This window comes from Osmerus eperlanus, chromosome 2, assembly GCF_963692335.1.
Source record: "Osmerus eperlanus chromosome 2, fOsmEpe2.1, whole genome shotgun sequence".
NCBI lineage: Eukaryota > Metazoa > Chordata > Actinopteri > Osmeriformes > Osmeridae > Osmerus > Osmerus eperlanus.
In genome coordinates, this window is record NC_085019.1 from 4,007,119 (window position 1) to 4,029,345 (window position 22,227).

At 52.6% G+C, this 22,227-nt stretch overlaps 1 protein-coding gene and 1 long non-coding RNA gene across 3 annotated transcripts in view; both read left to right on the top strand.

The window, feature by feature from the left end:
• The window catches only part of plekhh3 (pleckstrin homology, MyTH4 and FERM domain containing H3), a 29,122-nt gene extending 7,228 nt beyond the window's left edge, over positions 1 to 21,894 (top strand). The window contains exons 3-13 of one of the 2 annotated variants that reach the window (XM_062447141.1): positions 6,135 to 6,229; positions 8,898 to 9,080; positions 10,417 to 10,574; positions 13,188 to 13,311; positions 13,420 to 13,717; positions 15,572 to 15,779; positions 15,976 to 16,112; positions 16,664 to 16,784; positions 17,368 to 17,856; positions 17,964 to 18,155; positions 19,481 to 21,894. In XM_062447141.1, coding sequence (XP_062303125.1) covers positions 6,135 to 6,229; positions 8,898 to 9,080; positions 10,417 to 10,574; positions 13,188 to 13,311; positions 13,420 to 13,717; positions 15,572 to 15,779; positions 15,976 to 16,112; positions 16,664 to 16,784; positions 17,368 to 17,856; positions 17,964 to 18,155; positions 19,481 to 19,645 — 2,170 coding nt within the window. In that variant the 3' untranslated portion in view covers positions 19,646 to 21,894. The remainder of the gene's footprint in view (positions 1 to 6,134; positions 6,230 to 8,897; positions 9,081 to 10,416; positions 10,575 to 13,187; positions 13,312 to 13,419; positions 13,718 to 15,571; positions 15,780 to 15,975; positions 16,113 to 16,663; positions 16,785 to 17,367; positions 17,857 to 17,963; positions 18,156 to 19,480) is intronic. The other variant, XM_062447149.1, reaches the window with a different exon arrangement.
• The window catches only part of LOC134007639 (uncharacterized), a 158,891-nt gene that overhangs the window by 123,586 nt on the left and 13,078 nt on the right, over positions 1 to 22,227 (top strand). The gene's annotated exons all lie outside the window — the stretch shown is intronic.

The window sequence follows — 22,227 nt, forward strand, 5'->3', positions numbered from 1 at the left end:
GTGTCAGTCATTAGCAATAACCTCCACAGAAAGCAGAGGAACAGCCTTGGGGCTGTCGCGTGTGATTTATGGCTGGTTTTGTAGGGGATGTGTTAGGAGAATTAGGGAGTTACATATAAGAGAGTTAGATATAATAGAGATAAGAGATGCTACAGTAACCGACTGAAGATATAGACTGACCTTTCCTATTGAAGGGCTCTGTCAAGGATTATGGAATGGTTTTGCACCGGCGTGTTTTTCTCTAAAATAAATGAATGAATTAACAAATTCACTACTGGGTTAAACCAGGTCTCCCAGAGCTGTCTGCCTGCCACTCACATGCTGCTGTCTGAAGTCACACCTTCCTGGTGTGAAAGTGATCATCATCCAACTCCCAGACAAGAGCCTCTTGCATGCACTTGTATCTTCCTTAGAGGCACCCCCCCCCATCCCCTCTCCATCTCTCCACCCTCCTGGCCCCAACCCCATTTTCCTGTTTGAGTTAAGCTCTTGTCAGGAGTCACTGATTGTCTGCTATTCATTTACAAGCTTGGCAGGCAGCAGCCAGAGAGGTGAATGGCAGACGGCACGGCCCACAGGACAGGCAGACTACAGCGGATCCAGCCAGGACTTCCTCTTCTGTCTCTGAGGGTTCTTTTTGTAGTTCTCTCCGTTTTCTGCTTCTTCCTTGACAAACGTGACTTCCTGTTTGTCAAGAATATGGTGGGGGATTCACGACCACAAAAGACGTAAGGGTGTGTGCGTGCGCGTGCGTTGGTCTTTGTGTGCGTGTGCGTGTGTTTGTGATGAGTGTCCATCTGTTTATTTACTGCCAATGCGCCTTGTATCAGCATTCTGTACTTATGACATTCCCCAAGTTAATAGTTGAACTGCAAGTGTCAAGATAATAAGATACTTGTATAGTAGCATTGCCTAATAGATAGGCCATTCTGCTCCTAACATTAATCTCCAGTTTATGCAGTCCCACACTCTCAAATTACCCAAAAATGTGTACTTCCTGTCCTCTCTCTCCCCAGTGCCCCACTGAATACAAGGTTTTGCTCTCCCCTCTCTGCTTAGTTCAGAATTCCTTGGCAGTGGTCTTGAGTAAACAGCGTATTTTTAGCTGGGAGGTCATATAGGCCCACTCTTAATCACCACATTCCCATTTTCCCACCAGCCCGGTCTGCAGAGGCCCAGTGTGAGGCAGAGGCCCAGTTTGAGGCAGAGGCCCAGTGCGAGGCAAAGGCCCAGTGTGAGTCAGTGGGCCTCTGCCTCACAGAGGGCCTTTTTCTCTGTGAGGCAGAGGCCCAGTGTGAGGCAGAGGCCCAGTGTGAGGCAGAGGCCCAGTGTGAGGCAGGTTGTCGGGGCAGGAGAGTTGCACTTAAGTGAAAGACGTGCTCCTGCAGATGGATGGATCACATGGCGTCTGCAGTTAATGCATCCCTCATGTCTCAAGTCTCCCCAGAGACTTGTGTCTGTCCTACAAGCCTGTGTTGTGACAATTGCTCATGTGTTTGTTCAGATGTGTTATAAAGCTTGGGTATCTTGCCTTGCTGTAATTTTTGTATATGAGCCATGCAGAAAGCTGGGAGTCAGAGACCTCTTTTTGAGCTTTGTGTGATGCATTTTACAGACCGGCTTTTGACCCTCCAGATCACAAATCTCAACTCCCCGTGTCATTTCCTGTGCTGGTCAAAGAGAACTCTGGCTGTGAGGGGGAGGGAAGGAGGACCTGGCAACGCTGTCGATCCGTCATGAGGACACACTTTATACGCTGGAGTGTTTTTTCTTCACCGTTCAGTTTGAAGCACGGTCGTCCAAGCCCGAGAGCAAGGGCACCAACTGGTTTTCTGATTTTAATTAACGTCTCAGTACTTTTGACCCCGGACGGAAATCGATTGATCACACTGTAGGCCATACTGGCATCTGTCTGTCTGCGTTGTGCCTTTCTGTCTGTCCTGTGTCTGTCCTATCCTTAATGTCTGTCTTGTGTGTCTGTCCTGTCGACTCAGTCTGTCTGTGTATTGTCTGTCTGTCAATAGCAGGTCAGTCTGTCAACATGGAGTATATGAATATACAGTGTTTGCCGGGCATAAATGTCATTTGTTAGATTGTCAGCCTTTTGTTTCCTTCCTGGTAGAGAGCTTATTACATTTCACATAATGTAATGTGACATAGTACACCACAGACTGTGTGGTGAAGGTGACAATCATCAGGGTGATATCATTCATCTAGGAGTTTTTATTGGTTCCTTTTTCTCTTCTGCTAAGTGAACATACACACACACACACTATACAAGCTGTGGCCTGCAAGATGAACAAATCGACACACAAACAGAGATAAAGATATGTATTTTGAGATTCTGTATCAAGGTTATTTAAAATCTCCCACAGTCCTCATTTCCCCCATCACATCACCTTACTTCAGTTTCTGGCCCAGCCCTTGCCTCTCGCTTTTTACCTCTCTCTCGTGTCATTTTTCCTCTATTTTTCTTTGTTAGGTTACCGTTTATGTGGAGCAAACAGATGGTTCTGTTTAGCAAGCTTGTGTTACACTGTGGTGAGACCGACTAAGAGAGGGAGAGAGAGCAAGAGATTGAAAGAGAGAGATTTAGGCAGAAGGAGACTAGTGACATCTGGGCTACAGAAGTTTTCCATGTGTTCTCTTTCACTTCCGTAAACAAAGCATCTCGAGGGTGTTTTCCCTCCATTGTCAGCCTTTGCTCCTAGAACTACACTTCGTATGAGACCAGCTTCTCGAAACATCGAAAACATGTGCCCCATGCCATGACCACAGTTTCAGGTTTCCTAAAACGTACGCAGTTTAATATCCAAAGAGACTGGATCTCGAAAAGGAAAAGGTGTTCGGGGTCTTGCCTGTTGCAGGGTCGGGGGGCACTCGCTCTATACCCCCGGCTGTCTAATCCCCGTGTCAAATTGTTTCCTGCTCTCCACAGGAAGTCGGCACGCAAGGCCCCTCCGTCGCGGCCTCTGCCGGGGCTTCTGGGAATGCGGGGGCAGGGGCATGGGGGGGCGCTGCTGGACAGCTGTGGAGACTCCAGAGCCTCATATGTCAGTGTGCCAACATGTGCCCCCAGCTGCAGGACAGAACCCCCCCCCCCCCCCCCGACCCGATGGGTTTCAAACAACAAGGTTCCAGACTAAGATCTCGAGCCCTTCTTAAGCGCCGAGGTTTACATGTTAAAACCTCACGATTCGTGTAGGTACAGATCGGACGGGAAGAGCTAGACGTTGTCTGCTAGACTCTCGCCCTCCTGGAAATGTCTCTCCCAACGTTCTCCTGCTCATTGCGAGTGCCTCCCGGCCTGCGGGACATTTTGAACAGCGTTGGGACGGCTTCTTCAGTACAGCTTCGTCGACCGTCTTTTTCACACAGAGCATCCGAAACCCCCACAACTGTCGCCCTGTAGCCAGCCCCAGTGGTTTCCATCGTGGTTTTGTCTGGGACGGGACTTTGATGTGGCGCAGCCTGCGCCTGTGTCTACAGTCGTTCACAATAGCAGATTGTGTGGTGGACACTAGACAGGGCCCAGGGACCCAGATGGCTCCACTGATTCTGCTTGGGGCCCATTGAGTCTGAAGGTCAGGGTTGTTTGGACAGAGAAGGGTCAATAGGAGGGCTGGGGACCGCAGTTACGGCCCTCCCTCCATTTTGTTTGGCCCCTCTCCCCTTTCGACCGTCGCTTTGAGCCTTCCTGCCTCTCTATGGTACTTCTGTAGGCTCTGTTCCTGCCTGTGCTAGCTGATGGTTTGGCTGCCGGCCATCATGTTTTTGAGTGCCTAATATGACAAGGCACAAAGCCTTACAGAACATTGTTCCGTGGGATTGTCGCTGTCCATACACAGTTCGGGATTTTTTTAAAACAATTTTTAAGGAAGTTGACTCATTTTTATTCCTAGGAGATGTCTGCTTCAGATCTTGTATGCTAGGCCCAGCCTCACACAGTGCTTTAGGACAGGGCCAAAACGAACTTAGTAACTGGTTTGTATTGCTCTTGACAGTTTGGATGTTTGCCTCTTATAGACAATGGGACTGAATGATCCTAGGCTTTGACAGAAAGTCCCTCAACATGCCAGGTCTTACTATTCCCTGGCAGTGGTCTGCCTTTCTATAGATCACACCCCCCCCCCCCCCCAGCCCTGACTGTGGTTGGGAGGATGGCTGGATATAGGCTATGGCTGTCTGCATGGAGCACTGTTTCTGCTACAGGGGTAACGTGCGCCCCCAAAAAGAGACGCAAGCACCATGTTCCATGGTGCTCCATGTTTTGGCTACTCGCAATGTTTTGTGGCTATCTCGTTGTTATGATCAGTGACCTATGCACTTTGTAAAGCTCTCTCTTGGAAGTCGCTTTGGATAAAAGCGTCTGCTAAATGTAAATGTAAGCACATTTCTTGGTGCATTTTGATGCCTTTTAAGAGGGATGCGTAGCTGCGTGGGGGTCAGGGGTCAGTGGAGCGCAGGCGGTGCTGGGGGAATGCTGCTGTGGCTCTAGGGCGTAGCGAGAGACCGGTGAACCCGACCGGAGATCCAGTTTCTGACCCTCTCTTTCTCACTCCAGCTCTCTGATGACGCTGTGTTCACTCATGCACACAGACTTCCAAACACGCTCACTCACACACACACACACACACACACACACACACACACGGACAAACACACAACCACAGCCCGGTATAGAGTTTCCTTGTGTGTCTGGGCTTTAGCTTAAATTAGAGACTGATGCAAATCCACAGGGATCTGCTACCGTCGAGCCACTTTGCACGCACACACACTTACATAAACATGCATTCGCACTCATGCAGGTGTTGGCAAACTGACATATGGTTCAGCTAACTGAACTGCAGAAAAGAAAAGAGTATTCTGAGCTGCGTCACGCAATCCTGAAGAAGAATCACTGTTTAAATTGAGACTCACTGATCGATCCCGCCTTCCGTAAAGAGGAGCTATTCTGGACTATCTGATCAATACTAGCATTAATCAAGCCATAGAGTGGGTAACTTGAGGCGGAACAGTACTATGATGGGTACAAGTACTTTCCTGACCACTGGTGCTGTTTTACAGCAGGGCAACGGAAGGGTTTGTCAACCATACCTTGCATGCTTGTTAGCCTGGAAAGCAGAGAAAATAAACTAGTAATTAGATAAATACATGAGCAGAGATAAACTTTATAAACAATGTAATGGGGTGGAAATGGGCCCTGGCCTGAGATAACAAGTCATCCAAATCATTGCCTGACCAGATGTCTGCAGGCCTCTTGTTCACAAGGATTGCATGTCGTGGCTGTCTTTACCGTGGCACTTCAGAAAGAGAGGAGGAAAGGAGATGAAAAAAGAGGAAGTGAGCAAGAGATGCTATCAAGTGTAATTTGCAGAAGTTGCTTTTGTTTGTTTTTTTTATGTTCTGACATTGTGACCTGGTGAACTCAGTATTTCCCTGACTGGTGTGAGCTGGCTGTCTGTGACTCGGCGTCTCTCTGTCACGTTTATTTTCAGTCGCACGCTCGGCCCGCCGGCCAAACCGATAAAAAAGAGATGAGCTGTCCACAGTGGCGTGGTATGTGACGGTGTGCAGCTGGGGTGGGAGGGAGAGAGGGAGAGAGAGGGGGGGAGAGAGGGAGAGAGAAGGGGAGAGAGAGGAAGAGAGAGGGGGGGAGAGAGGAAGAGAGAGGGGGGGAGAGAGGGGGAGAGAGAGGAAGAGAGAGGGGGGAGAGAGGAAGAGAGAGGGGGAGAGAGAGGGGGGGAGAGAGGGGGAGAGAGGGGGAGAGAGGGGGAGAGAGGGGGAGAGAGAGGGGGGGAGAGAGGGGGAGAGAGAGGAAGAGAGAGGGGGGGGAGAGAGGGAGAAGCATGAGGAGGAGAGATATTCCCAGCACTTCAGTCTGTCTGTCTCTCTCCCCTCCCTCACCAAGGGTAACATGGGGACTCGTTTGCCTGATGTCACTCAAGAGGGTCTCTCAAACCTGTCTCAGAGCCAATGGGGTGTCACAAGGGAGCTAGAGGGTGGCTGGGAAGGGGGTATATTGTGGTGAGGAGAAGCTGGGTTATTTACATTCTCTACTCTGTCCCCCTCTCTCTCTCTCTCTCTCTCCCTCTCTCTCCCTCTCTCTCCCGCTGTCTCTCTCACACACACAGGCACAGTGTGTCAGAGCTTCCTGAAGAGATGAAGAGTCTGATTATAGAGAAGAGTAAGATGGGCTTGGATGAAGACCCAGAGCTGCTGGTTAAAGGTGGGTTTCAACTCTCTTTATCTCGTTTTTCATCATCCCTCCCTCTCTGACTCTGGGCGTCTGCCTGTAATGTTCAATGAGAGTGCACGACAACAGTGTCTGTCTTTGCCTGTTTGGATGAAGTGTGTGTTTGATGAAGTTTATAAGGAATCGTGCGCCTTCATAACACTGTACTGCACCAAGTACTCCCTAGACCAACTCCTTCTCTCCCAGCTCCTCGTTGCATGTAATGATGTCAATCAGCATTATTCCGAGTCTATTGCTTCTGAGGAATGATCTCATAGGTTATTCCTGTGCTATTTTCCTGCTACTGAAACAGTGCAGTAAAATGCCAGCCCTTGGATAAGTTACGTCCTGTTTGGGATGGCGGCAGCCTGATCGGCTAATTCTGACAGCAGTTACCATGCACCCCTGGCTAGCGTGACGGAGAGGCTGGGGGCAGGGTGGGGCTTAGAGGGGGGTTATGGGGCACATTCCTTCCCAAACGGAGGACAGCTACTTCCCCTGGGCCCCTTGGGTTGGAGGGAGGAGGTGGTGACGATGGCGACTGGGCAGTTGTTGCTCACTCTGCATATCTCACCCCCCCCCCCCCCCGCCCCCTCTCCAACCCCCCAGCCCGACCTTATCCACCACAACAAGGCCCTACCACTACTTGTGGTGTGCAGGGAGATGTTTTGAAAAGCCCCTCCATGAAGTATGTCCCCTGTGTGGTATGGGTTACTGTGAGATGTCCTGGGGTGACAGGGCCTCAGTCTCACCGCTCTGCCTGTCTAACACACCACCAGCACGGCAGAGAATTACATACATCAATGTTGACATTCATTCACTGCTGATTCGCCTTATTTTAACATGCTCAAGTAAGTTGTTGGTGCCTGTGTAGTTTCTGTCAAATCCAGCCAAACTGGGTCTGAAGATGAATCACCCTTTAAATATTAAGACCTGATCAGAACCGTTGGAGATGGAGAGACTGAGGGAGAGACTGAGGGAGAGACTGAGGGAGAGACTGCGGGAGAGACTGAGGGAGAGACTTAAAGAGAGAGACTGAGAGAGAGAGTGAGAGAGAGACTGAGAGAGGTACCTACAGAACCCTCAGTGTTCGCTCTCCTCTGTGTTTGAGGGGGCAGGGCTTTGAGGGTCAGAGGTCAGAAATGAAACAAATGAAGGGCGAACCTTGGCCCCCAGGGGAGACATTAGCCGGCCAGAGAGATGGGATCCAGATGGACGTCCATGGGGGGGGGAGGAGGGGAGGCGGGAGGGGGAGTCCCTGCCTCCCCTGACTCGACTTTTGTTCCCCCCCTCCAACCCTCTAATGAGCCTGTGTCTTCAACTCACTGTTTGAAGCTCCTGAAAAGAACGGCCGCAGGATTTCCTGTGTAGGGGACGGTGTCAGGAGCTCTCTAACCCCCCCCTCCCCCCTCCCCCCCTTAACTTAAAATCGAAACCATTTCCATTTTCATGTTCCTTTTGATGTGGTGACACTGTATCTATCCCCCCCCCCCCCCCCCATGTGATCCAATGTTGAAGCCTCAATCGGGTGGTGTTTCTCGTGGGTTCAAGGCCGCCGCTAATATACCAGAGGCTGGCTGAGAGAGGAAACGCGTCATGAGACTGTCGACCTCCACGCTGCCCACATATGAAGCCCGCTAGCTTCTAATTCGGGGGAACGGAGGGAGTGGGTGTTGTGCATGTGAAGTTGCCTGGGAAGAACAGGAATGAGGAGGGAGGGGCGGGGGAGGTTGAATGCAAGGGGAAAGACTGAGAGAGCGGCCAAGGGGAAAACGAGGCCGAGCCGACAGGTGGCATGCAGCTTGCCAACCACAGAGGAAGCCGTGACGCGGTCTTGGAGTCAGAGCCTTTCTCAGAAGGTAAGAGCTCAATGTACTTTGCGTTAGCAGTCCCAGAACGCGTGCGCACGCGCGTTCGCTTTCAAGTACCAGCGTGCACACACACACACACACACCTGCCTCTCTGCATGTTTCCCTATCGCCCAGCTTGTGAAGAAGGCCCCAAATAACTTGATTTATGCTTTGTGAGGTTCAACGTTAGTATGGGGGGGGGGGACATGGGCACACACAGTTGGCGATTGTGTAATCTGGTGTTTGGGGACAGTAGAAGCTGTTCTGCAGCTGAGGTGTGGAGGGACTGTGGGGACCCTGAACAGGTATCGCTCGGCTCCCCGCCCAGATACTCCTGAGCTCGTGGTCTCACTCTGACCCGAGTGTGACTGTTCAGCTCTCTCACTGCCGTCCTGCTACACCAGCGACCGTCTTCTGGGTTGGATCCGTCTCTCCCTTTCACTCTCCCTCTCTCCCTTCCTCCCTCTCCAGCCTTTCCAACAGCTGCAATTACCCCTTGATGTCTGCCATTAGCTGGCTGTATTTTAAACCTGCATCTCGCACTGTTGCATATTTCCCCCTCCTGGTGATTAGGTTGAGCCCAACCTAATCACCCCTCACGTTCACCCCAACACGGCACAGTCTCTCAGACTGGCACAGTGACAAACCTGGGGTTGTATCGCTTCTGTTCTTACGATGTGGTAGTACTTCCCTGCTTCAGCGTAACACTGTCTGAGTGGTACATAAATGTACCAATCTTGTACCAAGTCATTGTGTGCATATCACTACCATGTAACGTGTGTGTGTGTGTGTGTGTGTGTGTGTGTGTGTAGGCTGGCTGTTCAGAGAAGTGCATGGTGGCTGGATCAAGCAGAGGCGCTACTGGTTCGTGCTGAGCCAGGACTCGCTAGACTACTACAGCAGCACAGAGAAAGGAGCCCGCAGACTGGGCACCCTGGTACTGACAAACCTCTGCTCTGTCATCTGGCCCGACAAAAAGACCTACAAGGAAACTGGTGAGTGGCACACACACACACACACACACACACACACACACACACACACACACACACACACACACACACACACACACACTCACACACTCACACACTCCTCAGAGCCATTGTCATTGTTTAGACAAAACAAAGAAACCCACAATAGAACCGCTACACCAGGGATAATCCATACACTGTTCAATTAGGACATTTTCAAAACATTTCCAGCCTTGGGACCGTGTGTGTTTTTAGATGTAAAACGAGACTGTGGTGTCTTTTCACTTCCCGAGAGCACGGTGCTCCGTCTGACTTTGGGAAATCCCAGTTCTGCCTGCAGGATGTGAGCTCGTCTGAAACCCTCTGTTAACCTCTGTTCTGAGTAATCAGCATGACCGTCTGGTATCCCCGGGAAAACAGAAATAGAGACAGGAGCAATGAGAGATGAGGGAAAATGGTTGTGTGGTAGGAGAAGCCCCGACCTGTGGACCTACAGTCGAAGTTTCTGATTGACTCATATAGTCCCTTTGTTTTCGTGAAAAAAAAGGGATTTTTCCCCCGCTGACTTCAGCCAACCACTTCATGAGGAAACACCCAAACAGCTCTTGATAGGTAAACCTGCTCAATGATTTTCCTGGGGAATAGTTTCGTGTCCTCAAAGGTGGCTTTGTCGTGGCTTCGATATGTTCGTGCCACTGCAGGCTGGACTGAAACTCGGCCTCTTCCCCTTTGTCTTCAGTTCTTATGTAAGATTAGTTCCTATTTAGTGGTCACATTCTCTTTTTTTTTTGACACTCAGATTTCAGCGGTGAGATAAGCAGTGAATGACGTTAGATGGTTAGCTGTACATTGTATCGTCATGGCATGCCACCAATCATATTCCACATCGCTTCAGCCTTCACCTGACATTTGAACTTGACCAAATAACCTAAACAAAGGCAGCTGGTTATCCAGGAGATATAGAACGGCCTAGCCCCAGCCTCAGGGCAGCACATACTCTAAGCTCATGCTGACCCTGGCTTTCCTCATTTCCCTTCAGTTTGGTTTACTCATAACTGTTCTCCTAGGAAACACACCTTGGGTATTTACTTTGTGGTGAGGTTTTTGGTTGACTTCTGTCGATGCGTAGAAGGACAAAGGAAGTGTGTTCCACCTGTGTAGGGTCCCAGGTCCACCCTCAGACAGTCTGAAAGTGAATGTGTGGAATAAACCAGTTAGCACTGGTTGAGTTACGGCAGACTTCGATTACAGTCTGCAATGTGTTGACTTTTTGGTGTTAAAAAAAGCCTTCATTATTTTGCCTTGCGGAGAGTTCTCCATGAAAGCCATTGACAAGCCTGTGTGTGTGTGTGTGTCTCAGGGTACTGGAGCATCACCGTGTATGGGCGGAAGCACTGCTACCGACTCTACACCAAGCACTTCAACGAAGCCGTGCACTGGGCCTGTGCTGTTCAGAAGGTCATCGACACCAAAGCTCCCGTGGAAACCCCCACCCAGCTCCTGATCCGAGACATAGAGGTGAGACACGCACACACACACACACACACACACACACACACACACACACACACACACACACACACACACACACACACACACACACTGAGCCACAGCCAAACCACCTGTGACAAACTGTCACCAAACACAGCCAGCAGCAGCAACAACACCGATAATCCCTCCACTCTGTAGCCATAGCAACGACACAGGCACACAGGACTCCCGAGTCCAAAGTTTCCTCCAGCTAACAGCCCTGCCCTCTGCGATCGACCTCTTCTCCTTTCATCAGGCTGTGAGGGGGGCCATCCTCACCATACATCCAGACATCTGGGCTCAACTGCAAGGCCTGTCCTGGGCTGTTTAAATGACTAGACTTCAGATGATGTAGAGGGCCTCCCCTTTCAAGGCAGACTAGAAACACGTCTCACAAACCAACACAGCATTTTCAGAGCTATGTCTGAAGGATTCTTCGCCATCAAGTAAAGGGAGAACTTAAAAAAAATCACAACTTTTATCTCCATTTAGGAATCCAGAAGATTAATGCACAAGTGTTTTATTTGTTTAAGTGTGTGATTGTGTGTGTCCAAGGTTGTGGCTCACTGCATCACTTAATCTGTTAAGACTGATAGTGTAGTCACCCTGCATCTTTAGAGGTGTTTATAGTAGGTGTGTGTGTGTGAGAGAGAGATAGCGAGCTTTCACGTACCCACACACACTGCAGCACCCTCATGTTGGGTTGCAGGAAGTGCTTTCCGGGGCGGACACATGTCTCAAGAGAGGCCCATTTTTAAAGCGGGGTTTCGCTCGCAAGCGTAGCGTCTCACGAGCGGAGGGCGGACGGCCTTGCGGCGCTCTGGGGAGCGGGTCATCACGGGACAGGAGAGGAGAGGGCGAAGAGGCGGAGCCAGCGCCAGATAAACACTCCACCGCTCGGCCTCCTGGGCTGCTAATCTGGCGGCGACGGCCCGCTATGTCGCGTGCGAAAGTCTAATCTGGTACCCAGTTTAATCTGTCTGCCTCCGTCTGGGCCAAGAGGGGCCAAGAGGAGCGAGACCAGAGGAGCCCTTCCTCTCCTCGCACGTTGCGTCACACATACGCACACACTTCCCCTCTCTCCCTCCCTCATACGCACGCCGATGAAGGAAGCGTGTTAGTGACTTCAGTTCAGTCGAGTTCCGGGGCTGGGAAGGATAAGCAATCTGCAGATTGTCCTGAAACGTTTCTGACAATAAACGAGGACACAATGATAGCGCCAGGGGTTGGTCTCCAATCCTGTCTCTCTCAGCTCCGAAGGCCAGAGGACCGTCTTTTATAAGGGCACAAGAATGTAAACACAGATAGTGACAGTCAGGCAGTAATGGTCTTGCAACAGTCACGGAGAAAGGCGATTTACCTCTGCCAGCCCTGACCACTCAGAGCAGAAAGAGATCCTGTGCACTTCACACAAAGGCCAGCCGGCGCCCATGTAGGACAAGAACAGCGTAGGAAAGTGACAGGGATCCAGTAAATGAACAGACGAGCTCTTTGTGTGAGACAGAGTCTTATCTTTCAGCCACCAACGTGTGTCCCCGCCACAGACACAGGGAAGAAGGGGCCAGGGCCAGGCCGGGCTGCAGGGCCGGGCTGCAGGGCCGGGCTGCAGGGCCGGGCTGCAGGGCCGGGCTGCAGGGCCGGGCTGCAGGGCCGGGCTGCAGGGCCGGGCTGCAGGGCCGGGCTGCAGGGCCGGGCTGTAGGGCCGGGCTGCAGGGCCGGGCTGTAGGGCCGGGCTGCAGGGCCGGGCTGCAGGGCCAGCCTTGGACCTTCAGGCTACATGATAGAATGAGGATCCGGGAATTGGGTAATTCCCGGATCTGTAAATGAAAAGTGAATTCCACCTTCCTGTGTCCATTGACCCTGAAAGTGTGTATGTGTGTATATGCATGTCTCTATGTACGTAAGTATGTATGTGTTGCTGCATGCACAGATGTGTAACAGACTTGACGTCGGGCTCCACAGTGCGTGCCTGCAAAACATCTCACTCTCCCAGTTCAAACAGACAAGCAGATCTGTCATCAGTATGCCCAAAACACTTCAGTGGAATGTTTCAACTTTGCCCCACAAAGGAGGGATCGAGGGGGTGTGTGGGCGCGGGGGGGCTGTGTGTGTGTGTGTGTGGGGGGGGGGGGTTGGCAGTAGGTTATCCTTTAGCCAGAGACACAGAACAGGGTCAACGTTACTAATGGTCAACAGGTGCAGAAAGCATGTAGTGGAAGCTGTCTGTACTCCTGTCGATGAGAAGAGCATGTGTGGAGAGATGCCGCCCCGAAAGCAGTACAGCGAAGCGCACACATGCACATAAACACCAACACAGATGCACACGCACAAAATGTGGCAGGCATGCCGGTGCGGTTGGCCCGGGTTCATCGGTTGACCTTCTCAGGCTTTGAAAAGATACCCGTAGCTGTTCTCCAGTCAAACTGACCCCAGTCACCCCTTCTGCCAACACACACACACAAACAGACGCATGCCCACAAGCACAGTCAACTCTTTGACCCTCGCACACCGTGCCTCGGGGTCGACTGGAGATCGATCATCCGAAAGGACAGGTTAGCTCACGTCCCCCCCTGACTCCCCTGCCTGCCTGTGTGTCCCCAGGAAAACAAGTTTAACCCTGAGGTGGTGGAGAACATCTACCAGCACAACCCCATCTTGAAGTACACCCAGAGCCCCCTGTACGCCCCCCTGCTGCCATTCTCCTTCGGCAGCCTGGAGCACACCTGTAAGTACCACTCGCGCACACACAATGGCAAAAGACACTTTTGAACACGGCACGCCCGAAGCTAGCCCGTTAGCTCTAACGCTAACCTCAACCCTCTCGATCCCACAGACCACAGTGGGAAGGGCTACGCCTCGGTGCGCGAGGAGGCCGTCAAGCTCTTCAACTGCCTGCAGCAGCTGGAGTCGGCCAGGGAGCCCGTCCCCATCATCCAGGGCGTGCTGCAGACCTGCCTGGACCTTCGGCCGCTGCGCGACGAGGTCTACTGCCAGCTGGTGAAGCAGACCAGCGGCACGCCCGCCCCGCAGACGCTCGCGCACCTGCGCTACTGGCAGCTCCTCACCTGCATGAGCTGCACCTTCCTGCCCGGCCCCGCCGTGCTCAAGTACCTGCGCTTCCACCTCAAGAGGTGAGGGAGCGGCCCGCAGCCGGATACAGCAGGGGGGTGCGCGCGTGTTGCGGTCGGGGCCCTCGTGGGCTGGTCCTGGAGAGGGAGCCACACGAAGGGAGGGGGGAGAGGGGGCACGTACGTGGGCCCCGACCGGTGGCCGGGACACCTGGAGGTCCAGACAGGGTCCAGGCGCCAACCCCGCTAACCAGCAGTTACATATAGCAGTGTGATATTCTCTCACATTGTTATTGCATCGCTCTGCACGGATCCAGTGTTTTAGGGGTGGATTTGCGGATCGGAATTAGCCCCTCTGTTTGGCGCGCTAAGCTATGCTATATTAACAGCGCTAATCTTTTTCCCGCAGTTTCTCTGTACGGCAAGTCATAAAGCAAGCCCATACGATGCTATGCATATGTTGGTGCTGGGTATCCGGCCAAAGCTAATGGAAAAGTAGTCATATATAGCATACTGAGGCATCCGCCACTCAGAGAGCGATCACGGTATCTTGCCGCTTGTTTGTATGCTGGTCATGGATAGCTCAGGAATACTGTTTATGCAGCAAGGGGCCAGACTAAAAACAAGACGGCGGGCTATGCAGACTGCTATAAGGAGACGGTCTCCTAGTCGCACTCTAACATCTCTGTCGGCTTCGGTCTACAGCTGGACAGTGCGGGGGCTAGGAGAGGGGGCTAGGGCAGGGGCAGAGTGCCAAAAAGAGCCCCCTCTCCGTCCCTCACGGTGCCCTGAGACACCCCCAGGGAATGTCCCCAGTCCGGGGGGGGGGAGTGGGGGTGGGGGGGTGGAGCGGGGGCTGGGGGGAACAGACAGAAAGGAATCACACAGGCTCAGTGGAACATTCCTAATTATGTTTGAGAAGGACAAAACCCACCCTGTGGCTCGTAATGAGAGAGGGAGAGACAGGAGGGCGTGCGAGGGCCTCATTCTCTCGGTCTGACTGGATGTCTGAGTCCCTCTCGTCCAGGCCTCTCTCTTCCCCTCGGTCTCTCCAGTTTGGGTTCTGTTTGTTTTGGGTCCAGCACAGCAGTAGGATTGGTTCCTTCCTCGGTGTTTAGGCCTTGTTTGTGCTGGGCCCAGCTCACGCCTTTCACAGCATTTACATTCTTGTAGGTGTTTGAGACGTTTGGCCCTGTTCTGAGTGTGCTACCCATTGCCTCATTCGTGCACACACACTTGCGCACACACACACGTGCACACACATACACACACACACTCCTGGACTGGCCAGTCCATCGGGAGGAAGTGGTAGGTCACTGTGGTTCACGTGAGCGGAAACACCTTTTCCTGTTCAGAGCGCTGCCAAAGTTTTCTCTCCCCTTTTCCTCCTCTTTGAAGGATTGAGAGACGCAGAGCCTTTTAAGTCCCTGAAAGCTAAAAGTGAGAACATTTGTCATTCCTCGCCTCATTGACTCCCTAGCATTACCAACCCAACGAAAATAAAGTGTTGGAACTGAAAGAATGACATAAAGCCTATTATCACAACACTTTTAAAGTGCTCGGATCACTGTTGACATCGCTGACATACTTAGGTTTACCCTCCTAAGTACATTTACATTTAGTCATTTAGCAGACGCTCTTATCCAGAGCGACTTACAGTAAGTACAGGGACATTCCCCCCGAAGCAAGTAGGGTGAAGTGCCTTGCCCAAGGACACAACATCATTTTGCACGGCCGGGGAATCGAACCGGCAACCTTCAGATTACTAGCCCGACTCCCTCACCACTCAGCCACCTGACTCCCCTGACTCTAAGTAAACCACGGTTGGACTTAGTCCGAATGAGCTAATAAGCACACACGTGCGCACCCACACACATCGGGTTCACCCCCCCCGCCCGCGTCTCCTGTGTGTGTCAGGATCCAGAGCCAGAGTCCTGAGTCCGAGATGGACAACTACGCCTCGTTCATCGTGGAGGCCCTGGAGAAGACCCGGTGTCGGGAGCGCGTGCCGTCCTGGGAGGAGATCCAGGTGCTGATGGGGCGTCAGGAGATGCCGTGCGCGGTCCACTACCCCGGGCCTGGCTCCTGCCAGCTCTACATCAGCTCCCACACCACCGCCAGCGAGGTGAGCAGCCCTCCGCGCTCCCCCCCCCCCCCCCCCTCGCGCCCACGTTGACATGGCGTTCCCTCAGCGGACGCTTTTATCCGGAGCGACGTACGGGTGTACTGCAGACAGATTCTGTGAACAGCCACGAGGCGTAGGGCACTTTGTGTACCTCCATCTGTGTGTCTAAGTAGCCGTGTGTGTGTGTGTGCTGCAGGTGGTGCGGAGGATGCAGGAGAAGTTAGGCCTGCAGGAGAGCAGCAACACGTTTTCCTTGTTTGAGCAGAACTCCCTCTGGGAGCGGCCCATAGCGGGAAGCACCATCATCGCCGACATCCTGACCAGGTTTGAAAAGTAAATATCCCTCTTTACTTGCAACACCGACCACATCCGAGACATAACGCCACCCCCGACATACATATTTATTTTTTGACGTCATTGAAAGGAATCCACGCTCATACGTATAATTTTGTGGTCCGACCTCCTAGCTTAAAATAATCAAAGGCCTTGATAAGAGGTGCCCTTGTAAACCTCGTTAGTCAAACGCACGCCACGCTGGGTAAATGAAGCACTGTCACCCTGTCTGTCTGCAGACACTGCAGCCGTTCAAGGTGAATGCTGATGTCATTTGCTTGCTTAGGGCCACGTCACTCGGCCAGATAAGGTCCTTCTCTGGAATGAAAGACATCAGTGTTGTTCTGAGAGGTGTGTGCGTGTTTGCCCGCCGCGGCCTGAGCGAGGGCGTAAACATGGCCGGTTGCTGTTAGTCACATCCGTCGACACTTCCAACTCCTGTCATGGCGGTCTAGAGACGTCCAAATGGCCGGTGGGGGGAGTTTTCTTACTCTTGTTTTAGGTGCGCGAGTCTTTATTCCGTTGTCCCCCCCTGTCTCTCTGCTCCCCAGCCTCTCAGCTAAAGAGCCGGACCAGGAGTCCCAGTGGAAACTCTGCTTCAAGCTCTACTGCCTGCTGGATGCTGACAGCATATCTGAGGACAGCATCGAGTACTTCTTCCTCTTTGAGCAGGTAACACTGCCCCACACACCTCACTAAATCCCCCCCCCCCCTACACACACCCCTAAAACACACACATGCGCCATGCTTACACGAGTCGTTAGTGGATGTCGCTGTTATGATAATGAGCTATAATGGCGTGGCTTTGGTCAAGGAATCATTTCTCCTATTTCATTGGACTGTTAGCTTTTCCTTAACAGTCCACAACTGTAATAAAACAATACTTTTAAAGCGCGAGTTGGGCCATTGGCTGGGCAGCTGAGAGGACGAGGCGAGCCAGGCTGAGTTCATTAGAACATTCTTCCTGAGGACACTTATAAAAATGTTATGGGCCTCAGTAAAACAGGGTGGGGTACAGCTATGATGGATGGGGGGAAGGCAAAACTGACACACTGTTCAATCTTCCCCTCCCTCCCTCCCTCCCTCCCTCGCTCTGTCTCCCTCCACCTCTCTGTTTCTCCCTCTCCCTCCCTCCCTCCCTCCCTCCCTCGCTCTGTCTCCCTCCACCTCTCTGTTTCTCCCTCCCTCGCTCTGTCTCCCTCCACCTCTCTGTTTCTCCCTCTCCCTCCCTCCCTCCCTGTCTCTCCTGTCGCAGTGCCATGAGATGGTGGTGCGGGGTCAACTTCCCGCCTGCGAGGAGGACCTGCAGGCCTTGGCCGCTCTCAGGCTGCAGTCTGTCATCGGGGACTTCAGCACCCTCTCCCCCTGCCCGCCTCTGGACGAACTCTTCCCCGGCGACATGGTGGAGGCCCGGGTGCTCATGTCCCTCTCGGCCCCCCCGGCCCTCCCCCCCGGCCAGCCTCCGGCCCAGGGCTGCCCCCAGGCCCAGCGCTTCCCTGGAGGCCTCCTGGCGGGGGCGCTGTGGAGCCACACGGCCACCACGGCCCACAAGCAGAGGGTGGAGCAGGACCTGCGGCTGCGCAGCCGTCTGAAGGAGGAGGCTGCGGCCATCATGAGCTCCGTGGTGGAGCGCTGGAAGGGCCTGGCGGGGTACAGCCGCGGGGACAGCATGGCCGCGTACCTCAACATCGCCCGCCAGTGGTCAGGGTTTGGATGCACTCTCTACGAGGTGGATTTCTACATCGTGAGTCCGGCTTCCTTTGTAAAGACCCTCCGTTCCCTGTTCCATGTTTCCTCCTCTGGTGCTAGACGGCAGGACTCATCAGACCCCTCTGTGCTTTCTGTCTTCAGAGCTCGACCGGAAGCTTCTCTCAGAAGCTGTGGCTGGGTGTGGCCGCTACCTCGGTGTCTCTGTATAAGCAGGGCGAGGCCGAGGCCCTGGAGTCCTTCCCCTACGGTCAGATCTGCTCCTACGGCGTCTCTGACAGCAACACCTTCAAGATCACGGCCGGCGACCGCGACCTACTGTTTGAAACCACCAAGGTAGGCTCCCTCGCGACGGCGACCGGCGCCGCAGCTCTCCGCGCGCGGGCTCACGACACAGGCGCTTAGAGCCCAGAGCGCGGTTGGAGTGAAGCCCGCCTTTCCCGTTTCTCCACCCATGGGAAGGAAGTGTACAGTATCTCCAGTGTGGTTCGGGTTGGGTTTGTCGTTGGGGCTGCACCAGCGAGCTGTCACGCCGCTGAACGCCCTCGGGTTCTTATCAGCGGGAGCACCTTCTGCGCAGTCACTGAACCTGCTCACCATATCCCGCCCACAGCTCCCTGACCCACTTAAAACGGCAGGCATGAAGTTTGATCTTGGAAAGGGAGCACACATACTGCCTCCCTCTGCAACCAGCCTTTACCGCTAAAAGCCTCACTTCCTGTTCGTAAATGTCAACTGGGGGTGAGTTTTATTACAGTGGTTGGACTAAAATATTAGCCAAAAACATTTCTCAGAAACTTGGGTATTAAACCAAAAAGCTGTTTCATTTCAGAGAACAAAGTGGGCCCTTCAGCTGGCAGATTTGCTTGCATCTTCCCACGCAGGACAAAGCACTCTCTGTGTGATCTCTCATGGGGCACAAAAGTGGCTTTTAGTTAGTTATTGGTGCAGCAGAACAGGCAAATTGAAGGGCACCAAAAGAGGGCCCTGATTTTATGAAGTGAAGGGCTCCCATAGCTCTGCCATAACTGTGCAGGATGGGGTGCAGAGTCAGAGCAGGTTTGCAGAGGGGTGATTATGGTCAGACTAGGAGTTAAGGTTGAAGGCAAGGTTAGCAGCTGAATCTAGGTTTACAGCGGAAGTCTGCGACTGGTTGATGGGCTTGGGTTGAGGCTAGCGCCAGGCCCAAGGCATAGCCAGGTCTCACATCCTGGTAAGGGAATTATAACTGCAGGATATATGGTCACAGTGCTTTATTTGGTTACAGGATTGGATTAGCACTGTATGACTACATGGTACAAAAACCATGAACAAATATATCACAGAACACATCGCGAATGAAGACCGTTGGCAGCATTGGCATCAGAAAAGACACGAGCAAGTGTCCACGGTCCTGCTGTGCTCGCTTGAGTGATGAGTGTGTTTCTGGGGTATGAGCTGGTGCTTCACAGTGTGCCAAGGCACATCACGCACAAGCGTCCCTGGAGGATTGTGTTCCAGCAGCTGGGTGACATCATCTCTCCCCTCCCTGCTGTGACGGTGCCAGACACAGACACTGTGAGCGAGCCACTCCTCAGAACACTGTGCCACTAGACTGACCTTCCCATCTCTCTCTGTCTCTCTCTCTCTCTGTCCCCCCCCCCCCCTCCTGTCTGTTCCAGCTGACTGAGATCATGCAGCTGATGAATGCCTATTTCAGTGTCCTCCGTCGCCGGCGGGGGAAGGGCGACGACGTGGGCATCACCGAGGGCACAGAGGTCGCGTTCCGCCACCTCACGGCAACGCCGGCCCCCACGCTGGTGGAGCTGCCCTCACACCCCGTGTAAGGAGCCCCCGAGTCCGCTCCTGTCACCACACACAGCCCCCTGGAAGCCAAGCCCCCCCCCCCCTCCTGGCCCCCAGGACCCCGCACCTCCTCCACTGGGAGCAGCTCGGCAGCCAAAACAAAGACAGGGCTGTTTTCACTCCTCATCCGTGAAAATAAACCTCCCTTAGCGTTCCAAATGAAGGAGCAGGGAGAGGAGGGGAGGACTAGAGGGAAGGGGGGGGGGGGGCTGAGCCTGACTGTAAAGTGAGGCAAGAAACCACAGAAGCCAATTTGGTTCCCGATCCAACCCCCAGTCCGCCCCCCTCTCATCCTGTCACGCAAACCTCCATTACCACCCTCCCAGCCATGTGAGACATGGACCCCGAACCCTCCACTGCCTGCTGCACAGACAGTGGCAGGAGGGGAGACGTTGTTGGCCGCACGCTGTGCGACCCCTAGAAAGGGGAGGCAAGGGAGGAGAGGGGAGAGCGCTCGCGGTGCCAGTCTCTCTACCGCACTCTCTCTCTCTCTCTCTCTCTGTGCTAGGTGTGCCTACATGTGCTCTGTTCTTATTCGAGGGTGATCCCTCATGCACTGCTGGAATAGTGACACACACACACACACACAAGAGGGTTGGTTTTCATAAGACCCCAGCCAGGCTTGCATTACCTGGAACTGTTGATGCAGCAAGGCGTGTGAACTTGAACTGGAAACAGATGTTGAGCTCTGTAAGTCACTTTGGCTGTCACGGCCACTGGGATGCCCTTCCCCCCCTCCCTCTCTCGCTCGCTCCCGCCCTCGCTCCCTTCCTCTGGGATTATCAGTAGCGTGTGATAGAGGATGGGATTTCTTGGAGGAGACCCTGAGGATCCGGGATAATGTCTGCGTCTGTGTTTTTTACCAAATGCTCTGATTTATTCCTGGTGGTGCTGCTGCTTGTAATCCTCCACATGAAACTGCTTCTCGACTTTGGCTAACACTCGATTGGAACACTCTGCGTGTGTGAGTGTGTGTTTTATAGGGTTCTGATCCCAATCTATATCCATCATGACAAATGAGGTATTGTCCCCCAGTGCCCAGTCTTGGGGAGGTATTCAGTTTAGGAACTTGGAGAGCTGTTAAGTAGCCCCCCAACCCCCCAGTCAGTAATCTGTTATCAGTGATTGATACTCATTCACAGCCCAGTCTTCCCTTTCCCCTGCTGTTGGTGGACAACCAACACCGGTTTGACCATTGATGCTTTCTTAGTATTATTTATGTTTCAAGTACACCTCGTGAAATATTGTGTTTTTGTTGTGTTTTTTTTATGTCTTAATTGAGGACCTAGCATATTTTTAAGGGTTGCTTTTAATGATCACGACTCACGACTGACAATGCCTCTGGTTTATTCATTGGGTATAAACTATTGTGGTCTAAGATGTGTGTATCTCACCCTGACTGCTACTGAACTACAGATGGCCTCTGTGTTCACTTCCCTGGTGTGTGACTTTTGAATTTCTTCAACAAGTGTTGCAAAGTCATGTGTTTGAGCATGGACCAAAGATAACATTTTGTTTTTATAAGCTTTTTATATAGAAATAAACAGACAACTCCTTCCTCCAGAACCTATTTTCTAGTTACATTCTTATTTTTCCCACCATGGTTTGAGTTGTAATTTGTCACAAATGCCAAAGTCTCTTAAAATATATGGAGCTTTTATTAATTGAATGATATGCCTCTGGGTTTAGTAAGAGAATATGTGTTGGGTTAGGCCGAGCATGTCCCTTGACCAGTCTACCCCCTCCAGCCTCTATGCATTTTACCACAGCAAACTCCTCACTGTTCTTCTTGGGGAGGCCTTGCACAGCCAGCTATGCCCCGTGTAGGCAGCCAGGCACTGCCTCATGTAGGCAGCCAGGCACTGCCTCATGTAGGCAGCCAGGCACTGCCTCATGTAGGCAGCCAGGCACTGCCTCATGTAGGCAGCCAGGCACTGCCTCATGTAGGCAGCCAGGCACTGCCTCATGTAGGCAGCCAGGCACTGCCCCACAAGCAGGGGTCGACTGTCGCTTTTTCTACTGCAGCTGCAGGCAGCTCTGAGCTACATGCAACTATGAAATAGAAGAAATTCAACTACAGATGTTGCTTTGTTTTAAACTTGTTTTACTCTGCATGGTACCTGTGTGTGTGTGTGTGTATAGTTAATTGCACTATTGTTTGTCAAACTAACTTGAATGTGCAATACAAATCTATAAATACTGTATGTAATTAATAAAAAAGGAGAACCATTGTACCATATTCTTTTGTTGGTGGCGTTATTGTTGACACACATCTACAGTGTGTTTATTCCAGGCCAAGCAGGCAGCATGGCCACCTGAGAGGCCTTGCAGGGTGGTGATCTCTGGCACCGGCCCCAAACGCTGCCTCAGTCTGCATGGCTTCTCAGGTTGAGTGTCTCTGCTTGCACGAGCGTGTCAAAGTGAACTACGTCCCCCGGGGGGGGATGAGCCTTACCGTTAGGATGTGCTGCTCCAGGTAAGGTAGGATGGGTTTCGACCCAGGCACAACTTGGATTATGACCATACTGGACATTGCTTTTGAGTGTTTAGCCGCCAGAGCCAA